The 21778-nt window shown below is 39.8% G+C and overlaps 1 protein-coding gene across 13 annotated transcripts in view; it reads left to right on the forward strand.

Moving 5' to 3' along the window:
• The first annotated feature begins 519 nt into the window (after window positions 1-519).
• The window catches only part of PTPRM (protein tyrosine phosphatase receptor type M), a 467851-nt gene continuing 446592 nt past the window's right edge, over window positions 520-21778 (forward strand). For all 13 annotated transcript variants that reach the window (XM_071554784.1, XM_071554787.1, XM_071554785.1 and 10 more), the window contains exon 1: window positions 520-967. In XM_071554784.1, the coding sequence (XP_071410885.1) occupies window positions 895-967 (73 nt within the window). In that variant the 5' untranslated portion in view covers window positions 520-894. The remainder of the gene's footprint in view (window positions 968-21778) is intronic.

The raw sequence follows: 21778 nt of genomic DNA on the forward strand, positions 1-21778 counted from the left end.
ACAAACAAACCGACGCGGTTATGGAGACCCAGCGCTCTCCCTCTCTCCTGCGCTCCCCGTTCCCTGTCCCGGAGCTCGGAGCGGCGGGGTGGGGGCGATGCCGCTGCGCCGGTGCCGCGCTGCACGTTCCCTCGGGCCCCGTCCCGGCGGGGCAGGTACCCACGGCGGTCTCCGCTCCAGCGCCGGCGGCTCTGGCCGCGGCCGACCCGCGGCAAAGTTACCGAGACGCCCGGCTGAGATTTTTCTTCTTTTATTTATTTTTTCCCGGTTCCTCTTTCTCTTCCCCCTCCTCCCTCCACTCTCCGCGTACTTTCGATATTGTCCTGCCCGGCACGGTGCGACCTCTGCTAAGGGAGCTGGGCTTGGGGCAGCGGGGCGGGGAGGAGAGCGGAGCGCTCCCCGCCGGGGGCGGCGGGGCCGGCCGGCTCGCCCTCTAGCGGGGGACAGCGGCGGCGCCGGCGGCTGGGCGTGACTTTCCGCGTTCCCTTCAGCCCGCCCGCCCGCCCGGCCGCCGGGGGGGACAGCGAGTCAGGCAGGGAGCCGAGCCGCGCCGAGCCGAGCCGGGACTGGCGGCGGCGCCGGCCGAGGAGGCTCCGGAATTAAAGGGTGTCCTCCCGGGCGCCTGGGGAGCTGAGCAGCTCCCGCCGGACCAGCGGCGCGGCCGGAGGAAGGCAGACAGGAGAGCGGTCCCCTGGCACTTCGCACCCTCTTCCCCTGCCTTTAAGAGCGGACGGAGGGCGAGAAGGGGAGAACAGCCCTCCAGGCTCCAAGTGCGGGGGTCCGGCCGCCTCCTCCTCGCCTGCCCCACGGACTGGCGGGGGGCGAGAGGGGCGCCTCCTACTTTGGCAGACACTTTGGCACTTTGCTGGACCCGGAGCAGGAAGGGGTGGAAATATGGGGAAAGTTGGAACTTGCATGGTTACTTTGGCCGGACTTTTGCTGGCAGCGGGAGCGCAGACGTTCACAGGTAAGGAGTCTCCTGGCCGGCCCCGGGGCCAGGCAGCACTCCCGGGCGGCGAAGGGGCCGGGGGCAGGGCAGCCGCTTCGCAGTCGGTGGGGCTTTGGTTTGTTTTTTTGTTGTCTTCTGCCCCTCTTTCCCCTCCCGGTCCCCCTGACCGGGCTGACACTTCGGAGCCGCTGCGTACATGGAGTGGGACAAGAGTGCGGCGGCAGTGCCGGGATGCCGCCCGCTTCGCGCCCCTGAGCCCCGGGGGAAGGGCGAGAGGCTGGCGGGGCTCGGGCAGCCCCAGGGCAGGGCTGGAGACACGGGTAGCACTCGGACTCGCTCCGGCGTTTCTCCGCCGCCGACTTCCCGAAAGTTTCCCGCTGGCCGGGCGCGGGGGGCGGAGGGCGAGGCGCCGCCGGACTTCGGCGCTGCTCCCGCCGCCCTGGCTGGCGATGGGGCGGAGGGCTGGCGCTGCTCCCCGCAGGGGCCCGCTGGTCCCTGCCCTGCCCTGTCCGCCCGCCGGTGCCTCCTGGCTGGCCCCGCAGCTCCCGCCCTCGGCGCTGCCCGGAGGTGCGGCCGTGAGACGGCGGCAGAGCCGGAGCGATAGCCCCGGCCCCGCGCATTCTGCTGCCCCCAGATCGTCATCTGGGAGGGCAGGACTGAAGCTCCTGCATCTGAGGGGTGCGGGGCTTCATTACTCAACGAAGAGCCCGTGGAAGTGCCCCATCAGCGGCGATGCTCTCGTTTCCCGAAGCCCCGGACCTGCAGATGGTTATCTCGGTCTCTAGTCCCCTGCCTGCACCCCTGTCCTATTTATATGTTGGAGAAATGCGTAATTTTAGACAGAAATTTGGATTGTGAAATAGTTCTGTGCGCTTCACTGCGAAAAGTAACTTCAGATTTTTTTTTTGGTTTGTTTTGTTCCTAACATGAAGTTAGTACAACTGAAAAGCACTTTAAATTGAAGACATCTGGTCTTCAGCTCATGTGAAGTGTGCTTTGATCTGGTGGGAAGCAATATTTCTGAGTCGTTGCTCAGGCTGCAGAATAGTTTATATTTTGTACATTACATGTTGTTTCTATGCAGCACTGTGGCTACACCAAGTTTTATGGCTAGATAGGTGGTCTGTTTTAAAACTTTTAAAAAAATATTGAAAATTACAGGTTTTATGTTTGGTTCCAGGGACCTTTTGTATACGTAGCTGCATTTCTCCTAGTTTCTTGCCAGCATTTCTACTGCAGATGAGACAGAAGATCTCTGAGCAGAAAAATGTTCTGCTCTGAGATGATATGCAACAATGATGAAATGTTTTCCAAACACTCCTGTTAGGATGAAGCTATGCTATAGTAAATTATGGAACTGGACTCAGTTATATTAGTGCTATAACTCATTAATATTGGGAGTCTAGTGTTCAGACTTCAATGGGAGTGGTTGCCTTATTAAGATAAATCCGTAACTCATTGCTGACCTGAGTGAACTGTCTTTCTTCTTGTTTAAAGTTAAGTTGGGGCAGCTCTTCTGCTTCTGGATGTTTAAATGTCTTGTGCATGTGATGTGCTGATTCTATACAAGGGTCAGCATTGAGGTGCTGTTCATGTTGCTGAAGAACAATCCCACATCAGTGTTGGATTTGATCTGTTGTATTTATTTCCTTGACACACAATGTAGAGAGAACTGTGCTAAAACCCACAAACAATTCACAGATGACTTGTGTTATTCCAGTTACTCCAAAGGTGCGATTCCAGACGTTCTGAAGTACAGAATAACAGAGGCTGCAGTTCACACACTTTAGTGATGTTGCAAAGGATGTCATGGGGTGCAGAATCTGCCCTGTTTTCTCCCTATGTGTGCATATTTACATGTATGTTAAATACTGAATATAAAGATAATTGTGAAGATGGATATACAGGGTTTGGGGTTTTTTTAAATGTTGATTCTTGACACTCAGAACAAAATTGATGAAATTTCCATTGTTATACTTTACCAAATGAAGCATGTGTCTGGCTGTCATTTTGGCTTGGGGGGAAAAATGCTGTTTCTTTTGTTTAAACCTTGATGCATCAATGTCATAGAAATTAAATGAGAGAAAAATACATCCATGAGTTGCACAGTTATCTTTTGCAATAGCTGTCCCCTATTGCAGATGGGAGTTACATGACTAACCTATAAAAAGTTTGAAAACAAACAAAGAAAAAGGAAATAAGACCAACTCCACACATGTTCTAAGCAAAGAATAGCAGTGTGTGAGTTAAGTAATCTCTGACATTTATAGTTCCATTTTTATTTTTACCCTTTTCTAAACTGGCAGATTTGTTTCCTAAAGGTTGGTTCTAATGTTACATTGAGCTATTGTTTTATTTGAGTTTCTTATTTAGAAAATAATCTTACTGAAAGATCAGATCTTGGCTTTTTAAGGCCTGGGAGCTTTCAAGTAATCTTTTGAAAGCAGCTTAACAGTTAATAACAATGAGGTTTTCTCCAAGTCCTTAACTAAAGATTTTAAAATTCTGGATTCATCAGTTCAAGAAGCAAATGAGCTCAAGAATTTGAATTCAAGAAATGTTACTGAAAACATTATCTTAAATGGACAGTGCTGCTTTTTCTAAGTTTTAAAAAGTATCTGAGCTTTTTCTGCAAGATTACTTTTGGGATTATTTTTTTTTTACTATTTTTTAGTTTTTTCTGAGAAACTGTAGCGCACCTAATTCACTTGGTTTTTGTTTATAATTTTAGCATAAATGTTACTAAGTGGTCCTTTGTGAAGACTGGGTACTAATATTACAAAAGTCCATGAATATGGTGTTCTGTTGTAGAAAATGCCTCCTGACTGCACAGTGTTCCTTCTTCCAACTACCTAGTAGATTATTCAGGTCAGGGAAAGCACTCCACTCCTGTAAACGATTTACATCAAACATAGAGATGCAGGAAGCTAGAAGGGACATTGTAAACTTAAATATTTGGCCTTATATAAAACGAAGGGGCTGAATGGGATGCATTCTGTCAAATGCCAAAATGGGGAGCTGAAATTGAAAGCAAGGATATGTGTAACAGAACTCATGTGTGTTTATGAAGGCATCATGTTCAGATAGATGTAAATTTGCACACAGTTTGAATTCTGAAATTGGTACTTCTTGCTTATGACTTGAATCTGACTCAGGGAGGGCTATTATTAGTCTGTTATATTCTCTTTTACTATGAAAAGCATCAGGGTTCTGTATTAACACTTTTTTGTATCATACTGGTTTAAAAAGTTTTAGTTTTTCTCTGAGAAGGAATGAGTCCTGTTGTAGTGAGAGGGATGAATGGACTGACTAAAAGTGCTTATAGGAGGCCGTTCCTAACGAACTGTGCACCTGTACTAGTGGCAATTATGAAGAGAAGAGCAGGAGGAAGATTGCTGAACAAAACTTGAAAATTACTTGTCCTAGTGACTAGTAAAGGTTTTACATGGAGAATAGTAATCTTCCAGCTATTTCATGGATGAAAAATACAAAACTTTCATTCCTAATAGTTGTTGTGCCTTAGATTTGTCTATTTCATTTTTGGTGTAGGCACTCTAAAAAGAAGGATCACATTTTCTAGAAAAGAGATGTAAGGAGAAGTTTGAAGTGCTGAAGTTGGTACTTACTGTGATTACATTGATGTTTGGTGACTGCAGAGAAGGAAAATGAAAAGAAAGAATATAGGTTAAGTCTTCATAGGTCCTATGCTAGCTGAACTGAAGCTTCTAGCAATGTCTAGGAAAAAAAAAGAAGTTTCTAGTATAATTAACTGTGTTTAAGGAGATTTCTCAGAGTATTCAGGAGCTCTGTTTGAAAACCTTTAATAGCTATTCTGATCACTTTAGCAGCAAAGATGTCCCAAGTGTGGTTTTATCTCATTTTAATGAATTCTGCTTTTGTTTGTGTTGTTTATTTCACCTGCTTTCCTTTCTCTTCACTCATCCATCAAGTCTGTATTCCCGCACTTCCTAAGGGAAGTAACATATGGTGGTGAAAATGCAGCTTTACCAGTGGCTGGTGCAGTTGTCAGCTCATCCAGAAAACTATTCCAGCTGAAGTTCATAGCACGGACTTGGCCTTGCTAAACAGTGAGAGCTGTGGGGGAAGATTTTCAAACCAACTTCCTGCTGCTAAAGATTTTTGCTGCTCCTATTACAGCTATTAGGTGAATGACTTGATTTTTGCTTTACAGCTAAGACTATTTGTATTTAAATAGTCCAACAGTTAATGGAAACATTTTGAAGGATCAGCTTCTAAGTGTGGTGGGTTTTAACTTTATACAGTCAAAACAAATGACTTGTGTTCCCCTATAAACTTGGATGTGCTCTGGTTGCTTTCAGGTAAAAATGAGCCTGGTCTTTGGAAGTGGCCAGTTTGTCAAAAAAGAAAGTTGTGTGGTGGGTGCAGGGTTTTTTTTTTTCATTTATTTTATTTATCTGTTCTGAATTTTCGTCACGAACAGCTAAATAAATAATAATAAAGTTAGTAATGAAATATCAGCAGAAATTAAAAATAAATCCTACAAATATTACAAGGATTTAAAAAAAAACAGGGGAAGAAGTGCTGTGGTGTTTATTTGGTCTCATGATTTGGCAGTTGTAGGAATTCATGAGGAAAACAAATCACAGTGTCCTGAAACAATAAAATAGCATATAATGTGTGAAAAATTAATATATTTAGTGCTTACAGAAGTTGCTAGATTGACAGCTAGAGAGAACAAATCCTTAGGCAAATCACGAAATATGTTAGGATAGGGTGAGCAAGCTCCCAAACTCCATCTCACTAATGACATTTGAGTTTGTCCTGAAGACGGGAGGAGATGGGTTTTTTCCTCCTGTCTGATCACTCGTGCACTGCGATGGTCAGTGAATATGTCAAACAGCCTCATTGCTGGTGGCGAGGCAAGTTTTACATATTACTGCCAGGAAAATCTGTGCAGTTTGCACTGTTGGATTCAGCTGGGGGAAGATAATAGCTGTAGACTTGATGGAACAAAATCCAGGGATGTTGTGGGGTCAGGACCTGTGAACTGATCTTGTATTTCATCTGGTGCAACTTTATGCTAAAGGATATACTGTTTTGAGAGCGGTATCTCCTTTGTTTTTAGAGTTTGTTAGTATCCCTGCCAAACTGTTAATTTGAGGTAGCTACATCACTGAGTTTTGAAGATGTTACCCCGGGAAATGACATGTAATTATGAACCTTTCGGCTCACATTTATGACTCTTGTGTAAAGAAATAGTAGTTCTAAAAATTTTCCCAGGAACAAACTCTTTGTTAATGTGTGAGTGCAGCTGATTTATTTGCTCTCTTTTTTTTCCAGGAAACTCCCCCCCCTCTTTAATTCGATTTTACTGATAACTTGCACTACGGTATTTCTGATGTGTAATGCTATAAATGTGTTAGAGGATTTCAAGAACACAAACCCAGTTTCGAACATACAGTCATATATTTAAGGCTAAAAAAATTCTACCAATAAATTTTCCTGTATCACTCTGCTCACCCAGCTGTGTTCAGATACTTTCGGAGTGCTTTCCAGTGTTTTGCCGGCTGTGATCTGCTGCTGATCACTAGGTGTAGCTGCATCTCTAAATCCACTTTTCTAAGCACAGAAAGAGGAAAGGCTGTAAACTGGGCTTTGTAAGAAAGTAGGTGTATTTGGAGCTGGGGAGGTGTGAAAATACGTGATGGATTTTTGTGACCTAGAGAATTTTAATCCATTGGTGGCTTGTTTGCATTAGTTCGATTATAATACAAATGAATTTTTAATTACTTGTAGAAAGTCTGGTCTCAGTATTCATCAGAAAGACAAATGAATGCTTTAATGTGGCAAAAATACATAATAATATGAATGAAACGATAAAGAAATTGTCAGTACTTTCCTAGTGTTTTAAATACAAGGGTTGTTGCTGTAGAGATCTGATAAGCTTTTCTTTCAGGATCAGTCAAGATGTTTCAGATATAACCTTAAGTATTATGTGAGCATATGTCTTCTCACAACCTATTAGAAACCTTTCTGTTCATTCAAAATAGTTCTCTTCAGAGATGATATTGCTGTCAGTGGAATTCTGTTCTACTTTGGCGTAAGGTGTTGTCTTGGGTTGTAAGGTGTGTGGCTTACATTGATGCTGTGAAGAGGTACAGAGGGTAAGGTTCCACATGTGCTTTAAAAATATAGGAAAGACATCTTTGTGCCCAGATTTCTGAGAGTAGTAACAGTAGAAATTAACACGTAACTCATGCTCAGTAGCTGCAGGGAATAGGAAAGAAGTGCCTCAGCCAGAAGTGTCTGACTCAACAGTGACCCATTGCCACATAAAGAGCAATGGTAGGAGGAAATAAAGTAATGACCACAGTTGTTCAGAGAAAACCATGGCAGTATTAGCAGGAAGGAGTTTTGAAAACAGGTTAGACTTTGTGTGTGGGGGGGGTAAAGGTAGGAAGGAAGGTACAACATTTGCTGGAAGAATGGAAGAGATGAATCTTACTGGAAGAGAAGATATTGTAAGGAAATCTGAAAAACTAAAGTAAAAAAATGGGGCTAAATTACATTTGGAAAATAAAAATAAATTTATAATTATACACATTTTCTTATTTTTTATCCTAATTTTGAACACATTTGTTTTTAATATTCAAGGCTCAAATATGCCTTCTGACAGCTTTACATAGCAATAATTGATTATCTTTACACATATGATTAAATGTCATGATGTTAATAAATCTTTAATTTTTTTCCTGCGGAATAGTGTAAACCTAACCTTGTGCTTATGAATGTGTTTGTTTTTCCCCTCCCTTATTCCCAGGTGTAATCTGCCCTGATTTAGAGAGCAACTGTTGGTTGCAGTAGTGTTGTTGGAGGGATAGATTAGCTTTTTTATTCCACTCCTGCCCTTCTTTTTCTTTTTAATCTTCTTCAGTGTTAAGCTATAATAAATATCTCTTACAGCATTTTTTGTTAATCACTAGAAATGTGTTTTTGCTCCGGAATAACTAACAGCTAATTACCTCTTTCATCACTTTGGCTCTTCATCTTCTAGGAGAATGAAGTAGAACATCACATGCCTTTATTAGAGCAGGGGTTTTTAACATTTTTTTCCCTGTTTGTTGTTTCGGGTTGTTTTTTTCTTGCTTGGGATTTTTTTAATATTTAACGCACAGTTATTTTTGAGGAAGGTTTCTGGAAGATGATGCTTTATGCTTTTGAATCATATCACATCTTTTATCCTTAACCCTAAAATCAATTATGGTTTGCACTATTTATAAGTAATATAGTGGATAGAATACTTTTGTCAGTGACCCTTTGTTTTAATTCTGTAGTGCATGAAGGTAGTCTGTTTAGGTGAAAGAATTGTTTAGTTGTGCTGATAAGATTCTAAGAAGTTTCTGTGCAGTTTCAGGTGGATGGATAGTGGACCAATAATACTTAAGGTTTTCTTAATGGAGTTGTTATAGATACATGAATAGAGTGGCTATGGACATTTGCTTTTCTGGTGAATATACGCTAGACTGAGTACGTAATTTCCATCCATGATATGTGCAGCTATGTACTTGTGTACATATGCCTGTATTCTATGCACCAGTTTGTATGTCTGTTTCTTAAAGTTGATGAATTGTTATGCATTAGCAGACTTCTGCATTTTTCGTGCTGTACTTGCAGCAGAGATAGTTGCAAGGTGATTGTATTGTTTTTTATTCTTTTCCCTTTATAGTCAAACAATTCCTTATTTTAGGAGCTGATGCTTAGCAGTTCTTCTGCGTCTGGTACAGTAATTTGTGAGCAGTCATCTACATGCATATCTTAAAAGTTTTGGTTATCAAGTCTATACAGTTTCTGAGAGTAATTTCTCATACTTTCCGAGAAGACAGATCCTCAGTTTTGAAAAATGTTACCAGGTTATATCTCAAGCAGAAACTGAATTTTCTAAATGGATTCACATTGTCCTTTACCTGCACAGAACCTTCTGTTTTCTGTTCTCTCTTCTGCTGTCTTTACTTTCTTCGCTTTTTTACTGTTCTAACAAACCGTTCAGTGAACAGTTGAAAACAAACATGAAAGTCAATTGCCATCTCAATGAACTGTGTTAGGCATCACATCAGACACAACTCTTTTCTCTGTAGCTGTTTAGGTCTTTCTTCATATGTAATTTGTATATTTGTTTTGTTTGAAGAATTTCATTGTTGTCTCTTCCCTCTTCCATTCTTCTAGCAAATAAAATCACTGTGAGAAGTCCAGTGTTTCCTAACAATTGCACTGCCGGCACAGAGTGTGCTCAAAGGTGTGGTAGAAATGTAAAAGGAAATGTATTTGTTTCATGATTTGACACTGTTTGCATACCTGTATAAGACTATATATATAACCTCTTGCAATTGCTGTGATGTTTCTGTCCATCAGTATAGTTCAGGATCAATGTCTTCTGATGATTACAATTTTTTGAAAGTTGCTATTATTTCTTTAGTGTAAGATCTCTTTTTACTCAACTATTTTAAGATACATCATAAAATGTTAATAAATTATTTTCTTTCAGTGGAACTTTCTGAGCCTGGAGATTTTTCTCATTCTACGTTGGGATGACATAGCCTAACATGAATCACAGCTCTGGAGCACAGCATGAAGACAAAGATAGATATTTTAACACCTGTTGTAATAGTTGCTTAGTGATCAAAACTCCCACAGAGGTGTGGGAGACCTAGATTTGATTCTGTGCTCTGGCATTTGGCTGTGGCATGGGTGAGGATCTTCATAGCCAGATTTTTCTGTTCATTTTGTGTTTTGGGTTTTTTTTTCCCCATTGGGACCAGTAGGATTTTTTTTTAAAACTTTTCTGTGGCTGAGAAATCTGCTCAATTTCCATTTACAAAAATTAAAAAAAGGAGGATGACAGTTCAGAATCCCACAATGTATTTAGGGAAAAACCTACATTTGTCATCACCTGTAACGTCAGTTTTCCCTAGAAACTCAACAAAGTGCTTAAATACTGTCACATCTTTAGGATATGGAGGCAGTTGTGGACGTTTCTGGGAACCACAGTTCTCAGTGAGGTTGTTCTTATGTTAACAACTCAAAATTGCTATAGGCTTTTTTCCTTTAATGCTACCTTTTCTGAATTCTACAGAGTAGATGATTATTTTACAAACCACTGCATTTAACACTTTAATATAAGCATTTTACATAATACATCACTTAAGCTGTTTTTCTTTTTAACTTATGCAGAGACAGCTTCATACTGAAGTAATTTCTCCGTTATGTAAGATAAATTGTTGTCCTGGTAATAATTCTAATACACTGTGCAGCTGATGCCCTTTTTACCGTGTCAGAGATGTCATCTTGACTCAGTCCTAGCTCAGGGGAAAGCCTTTGCAAGCAACTTTCTAAATAGGAAAGAAATATTTTGGGGTTAGGTTTGTGAGCGTCACAAACCTTTGGGAATCCAACAAAACCAAAACGCAATGAAAGTTAGTATTTCTTTAAATCCTTAGAGGTTGAAAATGCCTAATGGAAGGCATGGATGGTATGTTGCCCAACGCTACTACCTCCTGTTTATAGCGATAGCAAAGCATGTGAATTGAAGACCATATATAAAGTTCATGAGGTGTGTTTTATTTATTTTTACTTCAGGAGTTGTTGTTAGAATTGCCTACATAAATCTAGGCTAGTAAGGGATTTATGTGAATTAACCTAGCATTTTCATTTGGGGATTTGGAAAACACTGGGGCTTGTTTTATTTATTTAAGAGTGTTTGAGACAGGCACATGCCCTTTATAGCAAATAGGCATTGAAATTATATAGGGCCCAGGAGCTCGAGACAAGTTGAAATGCACTCTTGACAAATAAAAACCTGGGTTCTGCAGCAGCTGTGCAGCAACTGCATGCTTGGATTAGGGTTTTTAAATGAGTCTTGCAGAAGCCTCAGAGCTGGATACTTATGTGTGCAATTGCTCTTCAGAAAGTTTATGCACTAGAATCTTTACTTCTTTACATCTTGAATATTGGGTAATTAAAAGTTACCCTTGTTAAAAACTTTACATGGCCACTAAAAGGTGTGTACATAAAAAGCCTTAAAATGTTTTTTTTATGTTGTGTCTAGAACAAGATTACTCATGCAGGGAAATGACACGGAAATAACATCTTAAGAATAATATTCCTGAGCTACTTCTATTCTATATTCAATTGTAGACAAACATACTATGGTGCTTTTGGGTTGATTGACTGGCAGATCATTGCTGAATATGAAATTCGCAGTTATCCACCTGTACCTCCCTTTGTCATATAGTGGACTTGGAGTGTTGAAGAGCAAATAGTAATTCTGACCAGTGGGAGTGAAGCATATGTTCAGACTGAGAAGTTTAGATAAAGACAGTCTGGGCTTTATCTAGCTGAATGGCTAAGGTCACTTCAAGGGGAATTAGGGAATGTAAATAGTGCATGTGTTATCCACTGCATTTGAAAATTTTTCTTTGATTTTTACAGAGTAACACTTACAGTCTTAGGAAGTCTAAATTTTAGTTTTGGAAGATACCTGTAATGACTTGGTGACAAGTGGAAAATGGAAAGCAGCAGCTGTGTGGATTCATTCTGGCATCAGTCAGAAACAACTTTGAATGTTTGGTTACATGGGATGGGTTGAAGTTTAGACTGCAATATGGAAACTTGTATTTTTAAAGTTAACAGCTTGCTTGTCAGTTCCGTTGGATCCCTTGCAAAAAATGGAGTCAGTTTCTGATGTGTAGCCCAAACTCAAAGACTGCAATAATATCAGTCTGTGTTTTTGAAGATCCAAATTCTAAAATGAATATCAACTTGTGGCTTCATGAATTGGTTCACAGTAAATCTTGAATCAAGTAGTATCTGACAGGCTTGTTGCTTCAAATCAATGCATGTAATGGGTGGATCACAGTTTCGCAAATCACAGTTTGGGAACCATTCACTCACTGTGAGTGAGGAATCTCACCTTTCCAGAACTCAGTCTGTTGAAGTCTTCACAAACTTCAGAGTGTTGTGCTAGATTTGCAGCAGTGAAAAATTAATTCTTGCTTGTATGCCAGACTTAGATCATGTGTGTATCTGAACCTTTGGGAGCAGAACTGCAAAAAAACTGGATCTGTGTGTTTGAAACTGGCATTGAGCAAATACATGACATTCACCAGCAGCCACATTTCCATGGTTTCAGTGCGATGACTGCCTGGTGGTCTAGCAATAAAATAAAAAATGGCCAGTTATAGTAATCTGCAAGAGCTGTGTACTGTGGAATTTTAAGCAGCAGAAAAGGGAAGGCTCTTACATGCTCTCAGTTCTAAAATTGCACTTTAGCACCATTTATTCCATGGCAAATATCATACATATTTAGCTAGGCTGATAACCATCAGGCCACCTTTAAAAATATAGTGCTTACCTGTGACCTCCTTTTCTCTGTTGATGTTGGCTCCTCATCACTGTGCTCCACAAATGGAATCACAGAATGGTTGGGTTGGAAGAGACCTTAAAGATAACCCCATTCCAGCCCCTCTGCCTATGGCAGGGACACCTTTCACTAGACCAGGTTGCTCAGAGCCCCATCCAACCTGGCCTTGAACACTTCCAGGGATGAGGCATCCACAGTTTTACTGGGCAACCTGCTCCAGTGCATCACCACCTCCACAGTAAAGAAGTTTTTCCTAATATCTAATCTAAACCTACTCTGTCAGTTTGAATCTGTTCCCCCTTGTCCTCTTACTACAGTTCCTTATGAAGAGTCCTTCTCTAGCTTCCTTGTATGTATGTGTATGTATGTATGTATGTATGGCCAGACTTCTCAAATGAAGATTTGGGAAGGGCTCTCCCCACGTGCCCTTCCAGCCTGCGCAGTGGATTTTTTTAGGTGAGGCACAGTGTGCACAGAACTGGCCCCACCCTTTAACTCCTAAGGTCTGTCTGCCATGGCCAAGTGAGCTTGGACAGTGACAGTGAAGTCCTTGGGACTGTCACAGCACTCGATACTAACCGGGGCTGACCCTGCTGAGCATCTGAGATCTGACGGGATGGGATGGCAGGGAGGCATTGAACTGCCAGGGGATGGTCCCTACTGAGACTCGAACTCAGGTCCTTGGGATTCAGAGTCCAGAGTGCTCTCCTTTACACCATGGGACCGCCTGGCATCCTTGCAGGCCCCATTCAAAATACTGCAAAGCTGCTATGAGGGTTCCATACAACCTTCTCTTTTCCTCTTCTCAAATCATTTGTGCCTTTGCCACCTCCATCTCTTGGACAGCAGTGGTTAAGGTGAGGAGAGAGCTGACCGTGCAGTATTGTAGTTCTGATGTGGATATCCCACGGATATGGGCCACTCTCTTGCCTTTGCAGTTTGGAGACTTATGTGGATGTTTTGAGAAAGCCGCAGAGCCTATCGGGAGCTATGATAAAAGCTTGGGAATACAATTCCTGACTGCCTGAGTGTAATTCATAGCAAGTTAGAGTTTTGTTTTTGCTACTTTTTTAAAAACTGAGACAAATAAGACCAAAACGGTCCCGGACATGTGCTAACACACATGCCAGCAAAGTGTGTGCTTATGAGGAAGAATTGTGAGCAAGTGAAGTTTAGGTCTTGCTTTGCCCTGAATGCATTCACTCTGAACACTTGCTACCAACAGCAGGCAGTGCTGGTGGGGAATGAGATACAGCGGCCAGATCTTGATTTCAGACCAGATGGATGTTGTTTGTAATATTATTTGGGTGTGAATGGTTTTTACAAGAGTGTGAAGTAAACTGATGAAGATTTTGTTTGTTTGTTTGTTTGTTTTTCGGGCTAAAAAGAATTAGTAATACTTGCCCTAATTATACAAACACAGGCTCAAAACCTCAAGAAGAGTACAGTCCTTTTTGGGCATACTGTGAAAGTAATTACAAAATGCTTCTGTTGACATAATAATTGCAAGTAAATCAGGTGTTAACACAAGTCAGCATGAACACACCAGTTATTGACATTTTCTAGAAATGTAGTTACACATATAGTTTTCTGGAAATCAGAACAGCACTTTTCAGACACAGAAGTTGAAATTTTAGCTCCTTATTATAAGTAGTGGGGGTTTTTGCCTATTTAGCCTACCTTTGAAAATTTGTTTGGAATGCTTTTACCATGTGAAATGTGCCATTAAGTGGTATGCTGGAGATAGCAGCTCTTTTCTAAATCTTTTGGGCACTGTACATAGGAGAAGATGACAATATCTTATTATGTGTGTCCATTCTTAGTAGAATAAATGTTGTATGCAAAGATTTGGAAGTTGCTTGTTTATTTAAATATTTCAGTTAAATGTTTTATAATATAGTATCTTTAACTTGGGTTAAGCTGTGTTTTGTCCATGCTGACATGTTAATTTTGGCCTCTGTTTTTACATGCACATGTAATTCATATGATTCTGCACTACCTGTACATATTTTTACCAGCTAAAATTATGCTTTAAGATGAGCTTGAAAGCTCCCACTGTGTATTTACTGTGCAATTATTATTGTGATTCCTATTGATGGAAGTTCAATATATGAGCAGGATGCTGGCCATGCTCACATCATTCTGTACAATATATGCAATATAATGCAATATATGTTTGCATTAGCAGAAGATGAAGTGGTCTATTAAAGCATTCAAGTTCTTGCTCCATGTTGAGAGCAGAAGATTCCTTCTTAATCCTCATATGGCTGATGTCTCTGGTGAAGTGTTAATAGATAGCCTAATTTGCGAGCTAAATTACTAATTGTATTATGAGCCTAAACCTTATTAAGCCTTTTGTGTGGAATTAGATCACAGAGCTTTGGGAAACTGAATGCTGGTTGGGTTCTGTCTCCTCTCTTTAATGACAGGAGCAAGTTTTACTGGCATCTTTTCTTTAGCGTTACATAGCTCTGAGACTGCAGCTGATTTCTTTTGCTGACTTCTATAGTATCAACAGAATCATAAGCTTGAAAAGCAGGGTGACTTTGAGAGTAGCTGAAAGTTTCCAATCAGCATCTCAGGTATCTGAAAGCAGTAAGATTCTGTGTTTAGCGCAGGTGAGGCTCTGATTGGGACTAGAAAAGGATTACTCTGAAACTTGTGTACACTGTGCAGGCCCCAGCTGTGTGGGAATTGTTGAAATTGTTCAAAAGTTTTAAAATGGCTGCAATTATATAAAAGGATGATGAGTTTAGTAGAGATATGTTCCTGTAAGAGTTCAGATAGATGAACTCTTAACTTAAATGATTCACTTGAGTTAGATTTTTATTTCCAAAGATGCTCACTACCCACCTAGAGATGGAGATGCTTCCCTTGTCACTCAGCTATGTGACAGACTTCATGAGCACTCCTCAATCTGTTTCTGTGCAAATCCAGGTTTTCCAGAGGAGGTTTGCGCCCCCAACTCTGATTTTGCATTGGAATCAGCCTGCTAATGCAGCTTGGTTAGGGATGGACCCAATTGCCTCCAGCAATGAATCAGTAATAAACAAACAACATGAGACTTAATGGATTTTGACATCACTTGTGATAAAGTTTTATGTTAATGTGGAAAATGACTGTGAACTATTGCGCCTTGATATAGGACTATTGCACCCAGGGCAATTAATTTTCTTTAAGAGAAACTATTTACAGCTACTCCATGCATTTTCCTGTATGTACAAAGGACAGAGTTGCAATGGTATCAAACTTTACTCTGTACCCTTTACTCTTTGCACAACAGTACTCTAAGCTGTTTTGAGAAACTAGTCTGTTTTACACCTGAAACTGTCAGAGTCCTGTATGTACTTAATGGCTTTGCTTTATACTATGGTAAATTAATGCCATTTGAAATGCAGGGATAATAAATGAAAATAATAGGCTATAAATCTTATGGTTTTAAAGAGCTTTTTCTGTTTCTATTTCTGCATCAGATTTAGTAATGTACTTTGTGGACTATATTAATAAAAAAATTGGTTTCTGTCCTAACAGAGAAAAATCAGAGGCTTCTGCATTGTATTGTTCCATGTGCATTGGTTCTCTCAAACTACATTCTGTGTCTTTGTTATGGTGAGTAGAGCAGCCAAAAGTCATTGTCAAAAGCTAATTGCCTTCGTGTGTTATGTAGAAGCCTGAATTTGTTAGGTGTTTCTGTGTACTTCCCAAATTGTTTTTGAGGGAGTTTTTTATGTTTTGCAAAAAAACCCCAAGAAAGTAAATCTAGCATTTAAATTAGATACAGTATATCTTGAGACCAGCACTTAAGAGCACTACATTCTGAATTTCTGCTGAAGAGGGGCCGTCAGACTGAAACACACAATTGACCTTATCTACCTTTTGGTAGCAAATGCAACTTGCACTGGCTTGGATTTGCAGATGGAATAATTTTGGGATCCAGGAATCGGCAGAACTTAAGAGTTTTCTGTATACTTTGTCAGTGGTATGACTAGGAATACAATGACTGTACCAAATCAGGCTGCGGCTTCTGTAGAAGAGAAAAATGCAAGTCATTGAGGCACACACTTTATTAGAAAGGCTGAATAAATGTTATAAACCCCAAAGGCCTAACCTACTGTCCTGTGAGGGACTCAAACAATATGCTGTGCATGTATTTGGAAAGGCAAGTGTATTCCTTCATCTCTAGACTCTGTGCTTAAAAAGTACTTTATGTAGCATGCCTTTCTACTCTGATTTTTGTGAAATAGTCTTGGTAATTTTCATGGTCTGGTCCTGACTAATTTGTTTGTGGCATTTGTTTGGTTTTGTTTTTTTCTCTTAGGATGAAGGGTGGTAACTAAATGTTGGTAGCATTCTTGTGGTGATTTTCTTCATGTTCTTTTTGTACAAGGGGCCAGGATCCTATAAAATATAGTTTAGCCTTTGAATAAGTTTAGTGGCTTTCTTTTTTTTTTTCCCTTCTGTAAATAAACTTTTGCAATTATGAGAGAGGGGATGGGTAGACAGTTGTGAGATAACTACCTTCTTTGAAGTGCTAATTATGGTTTATGTTACATATTAATAGGGAACTCTCAGTTGCCACAGGCAGAATCTCCCACTGGGAGGTACAGGAGAAAGCCCTTTCAGAAGCAGGAGAGGAATGGAGAAACCTGGCTCTGCTCTTGTTCGAGGCAGCACAGGAGTTTGTATTGTCTGCCGAAGCTGGAGGGGGCTGGCTGCTCTGACAAACCTTTGCCATGGTAGAAGCTCGTGCTGTATCAGCTCAGACTGAACTCTGAGCTAGGGAATTTGTTCCAGAAGTTTTCCGGGTATTACTACGTGAAATGTAGGAACAGTTTGTGCATGGACACGAAGCTTTATGAAAGCATTGCAGACTAAGAGCTTTTCAAGGTACATTTAGTTGCAGTGCTTTTCTGCTTAGATTGCTTATGGTCTCCTATATTGCATTTATGCCGTGGGAGTTTGAGAGCTGTGGCCTTGGTGTTTATTCCTAAAGGAGGGAATACTTGTGTATTAAAAAAAAAAAAAAGGGGACGAAAAAAGCATAACTGTGTGGTTGTTACGTTAAATGAATTTTAAAGCCGGTGAGAAGAGGCATTCAGAGATGAGAATGCTTGGAGGGAGAAATGAAAGCACATTGAAGCTGTTTCCCCTTGAGGGCTTTGAGCAGGATTGAGAAGAAGTGGTGCATACTGAAGCCTTGTTTATAGTCTTTCACTTACTGTTAATAAAACAGGGATGTTCTAAAAGGTTTCCATAATTAAAATGCAGTCCTTGAGTATAGTGCATTTTCAGAGTGGTCTAAAATCCTGCTGCCTCTCAGACTGCTTAAATTATTCTTTATAAAAAAATGCTGCAGTGGACTTAGTGTTTTGAAGTTATTTTCGATCAGAATGATGTTAGATATGTTGGGTATTGAATAAATGAAAATAGAACTTACGGGGGAGCTGATAAGTGTACAAATTGACTGGTTAGTAACTAATTACCAGTAAAGAGATTATTTTTGCCTTCTTTTTTTTTTTCCCTCCCTTAATTGGCTGAATATTAATAAATCAGGTTTATTTCTGGAAAACAGCAAGTTTTAATGGTCTGGCAGAAATTAATAATAAAAAAGCTAAAGAATTAGCATAATAAATAATTATTGCTTCCAGGGTTTTTATTGTTAAGATAATAAAATGTTAAAAAGCAAACCACTTGAGTAGAAAGTAATTGCACTGACAAGCACCACACAGCTAGCATTCACAATAAAGTAAACCTTCTCTCAATGTCAACCTGATTTGCTATCCACATAAATGCTTCCTCACATTATGGAAATGTGCTTTTTCTATCAACAGAAAAGAATAAAACTCTAGGCATCTAATTAATCTTGTCTGACATTTGATTTCATACTCAGGTTAAAACATGAGGCAGGTGGGTCTGTTTTTCCCCCCCTATATGTGCATGACCACAGGCAAATCTCTCCATTAATGTCAAGTTGCATCTGTGTGTCTGTGCCTCTGCCACATGTCAGTCATTAATGTATTAGTGTAGCTTGGATTTGGTTCACATGCACCAGTTTTCTTGTCTGGAGGGCTTGGTAAATAGGAAACTGCAAGGCTTCAGCTCTACATCACAAGCATTTCCCCTTGACCCTCCCTGTAAAGGAAGAGGGACTCTACTGAATGGGAGAAGGATTAGAAGTGGTAATTTGTAGCATTGTGAGTTTCTGAGTTGGTATGATTAAGGAGAAGAAAGAAGCAAAACCGATTTGACTTTGACATTTTTATTGATTAAGAGTGCTCTTATTAAAGACCAAGAACTTTTAATAATTCCTAAATTTATTACCTGCAGTAGTTTAGACTTGTTGATGGCAGGATTGTTTTTCTAAAGTGCACCAGAAAACTCAACAAAACTAGGTAGATGCATTATGGGTATTTTATTTTCTGAAGTTCCAGCTAATGGTTTCTGCCAGAGGCAGAGTGCAGCACTTCAAAATGTGGTGGATTTGACCTTGTGTGCTAAAACCTGTGTAAATCTGTTGTATTTTTACATACTTAGGCAGTACAAACGTTTCAAAGGACAGTTAAGAACTTGGGTCCAAGTAGGAAACTGTTCTTAGAAATAAAAGTGATAGTATTAAGCCATTTCATTAGTAAAAGAAAGTAAACTGAAAGATATCTTCATTAACATAGTTTGTGTATTAAAATATTTTCCTATGATGTTTGCATACAAAATCCCACGCATTGGGAAATAAATATTTGCTTATGAAGTCAAAAAGTGTTAAGAAGAATCAGTTTTGTTTTGCTGACTGATGCAAAACTAGTAAAAACATCACTAGAGAAGAATATCTGATTCCGATTTTTTATTTGTATTTTTTAAAAATTCTAAGCTTAAGCTTTTGTTTCTAGTGTCTGTCTCCTACATATTAAATAAGTGTGAGCGAAATTGTTTCTCTCTTCATGTGCAGGGCTGGATGCTGTTGTAAGAAGTGTTGAACTGTATCACCTAGCCATACCTGTATAGCCAGCCATTCTCTCATGTTGAAGAATCCTTAAAAAAAAAAGTGTACTAGATCAGACAAAAATGTGTATACAGGTACAGCTTTGATATTTATGCCAAATTGGTTTATATGAATTGTGTGTTACCAGAAGTTAATAGGCAAAAATTGTAAATGAGCCTTGTTCTCATAATGATGAGCACTGCATTGAGGAGATAGCTATTTCACACATCACCTGCTCTTGAGCACTGACAGGTAGAATCTGACGCCAGAGGAATTAGCATTTCAACGTAAAAAGAGAGAGATTTACTCATGATTGCCAACTGTGGCTTTCATTCTTTGTTGTATTTTGACTGTCTTCCTGTAATCTTGAAATGCAGCCTCACCAGATGGAGGTATAAGATGGAGCCAGAAAATGTCACTACCTGCCAAATGAGACTTGGCTATGAGGTTCTTGCTTTTCCCTGGATATTTCTTGACAGACTTTGCCTTCAAGAATTAGGTCTAGAAACCAAGAGGAGAAGTAACACAGCTTTAGTCCACACTTACTAGATTTCTCCTCCTCAAAGAATGAATATTGCTGTTCTAACAGCTTTTCAGAGACTGTGAAATGTAGATGTGGAGTTGGAGAAATGCCTTCCCACTCAATGCCTCATATGTGGGTAGAAGCAGCAAATTTTTTTAAGAGATCAGTTGTAATGCTTTGCATTTGTGTGCTGCAGCTTCTTTTCAGTTGCTTTTGGAAGGGTTTAGAGTCACGGAAAATTGGAAGTAGGAAGAGTCCTGTGTGAATGTCCGGCCCATCCTCTGCTCAGTGCTGTGAGAGTTAACTTCAAACCTAGGTAGTGTTGCTCAGGTTGTCCAGTTGAGTTTTGAGTTCTTTAAGGGTGCAGAGAGGTTCTACAACTGTTTTGCATTATATGAACTTGTAAATTAGCATATGAGCTCTAAAGTTTTTCACTAAGTTAGAGCAATATTTTTGTACAATAAAAATTATTCCAGTGCATATTAAAACATAAAAGGTGAAAGTTAAAGAGTTTTTTTAGGCTTTTGAATGCACTGTGTTTGAAATGCATCTCTCAGGAAGATCTTTCTATGTACCTTTCCATACTGTTGGCAAATGCTTTTAAGGGTGTTAGTAGCATAAACTCCTGTTGCTTTCTGTCCTAGTTTTGTTCAGAGTGAATATGGTTGTACCAGCTTCTGATTGTGTTATTTTTTTTTCAAATAATAAAATTAGGACCTCTATCAAGTAAGAGATTGGCTCCAGAAAACATTTTAATTTGGTTTTCAATTTCATGTCCCTTAAAGGCATAGACTTTGCTAGTTTCATAGCAGAAATTTTCATTGTTTGATACCAGCATTCTTGTTTAATAACAGAGAATACTGGAGCTCTCCCTGATGGAGGTGCTTTTTTCAATTAAAAACTTCAGCAAAGAGAAAATACGGGACAATTGCAGAACCAGTAAAATGAGTAAAATGTATTCAGAAAATATCCTGGTGGAGGGAAGTAAGAACTACAGATTTGTAAGCAAGTTTTGTCCTAGATAACACTGACAGGGAAAGAAATGTTGTTGCTCCTAACTGTGAGACTCTGTGGGGAGTTTTAAAACCCTGGAAGGAAGAGTGAGTGATGCCTCTAGAGAAGTTTGTGGAAAGGGGAACAACAAGCACAAAAACATGTTTTCCTCATGCAGAGGAACTAGAGGTTATTATACCATGTCCAAAGATTCTTTCCTATACCTTTTTATTTTATAATTCATTTAACTGTCATCTGACATTTCAATAAGGTTCTGTTAATGCCAAGTTATGTAGAAACCTGAACTTTCTTTTTGTTTGGAGTACGAATAAACAAAGACTCAGAGAAATGTGCCTGACTAGACATGCTTAGATCCCATGGCATGCAGCTATTTCACGGGGATATTGGTTCAGTTTGAGACACATGTAACACAATGCTCCGTTGCTGTTGTTTTTCCATATTTGTCCTTTCGGCAATAATTTTTTATTCTTACAGGGATGTGAACTTAAGGAGATGACACATGATGGACATTTCCAGGGGATTAAAGTTATTGTTTTCAGAGAATTCTAGAGTTTTATAGTCACAGTAAAACATCTTTGCTGGTATCAATGAATCTGTTTATAGGTTATAGGTTATTCCATGTTTAAATTAATTACCATGTCAGACTTCTAATTAGGAATTGGTGTATTATAGCTCAGGTTTCACAATTGACAAAAATAAATTTTCTTTCTTTCTTTCTATTTTCTTTCTTTTACTTTTTCTATTATCTTTAGTTTCTTGTTATTTTTCTTCTTTCTCTTTCTATTCTCTTTCTTTTCTTATTCTTTCTTTCTTTCTTTTCTCTTATCTTCTTAATCTTTCTTTCTCTCTTCTTTCTTTTCTTCATTCTTTCTTTCTTCTATTCTCTTTCTTTCTCTTTCTTTCTTTTCTCTTCTCTCT

The sequence above is a fragment of the Pithys albifrons genome, chromosome 4 (assembly GCF_047495875.1).
Source record: "Pithys albifrons albifrons isolate INPA30051 chromosome 4, PitAlb_v1, whole genome shotgun sequence".
Taxonomy (NCBI): domain Eukaryota; kingdom Metazoa; phylum Chordata; class Aves; order Passeriformes; family Thamnophilidae; genus Pithys; species Pithys albifrons.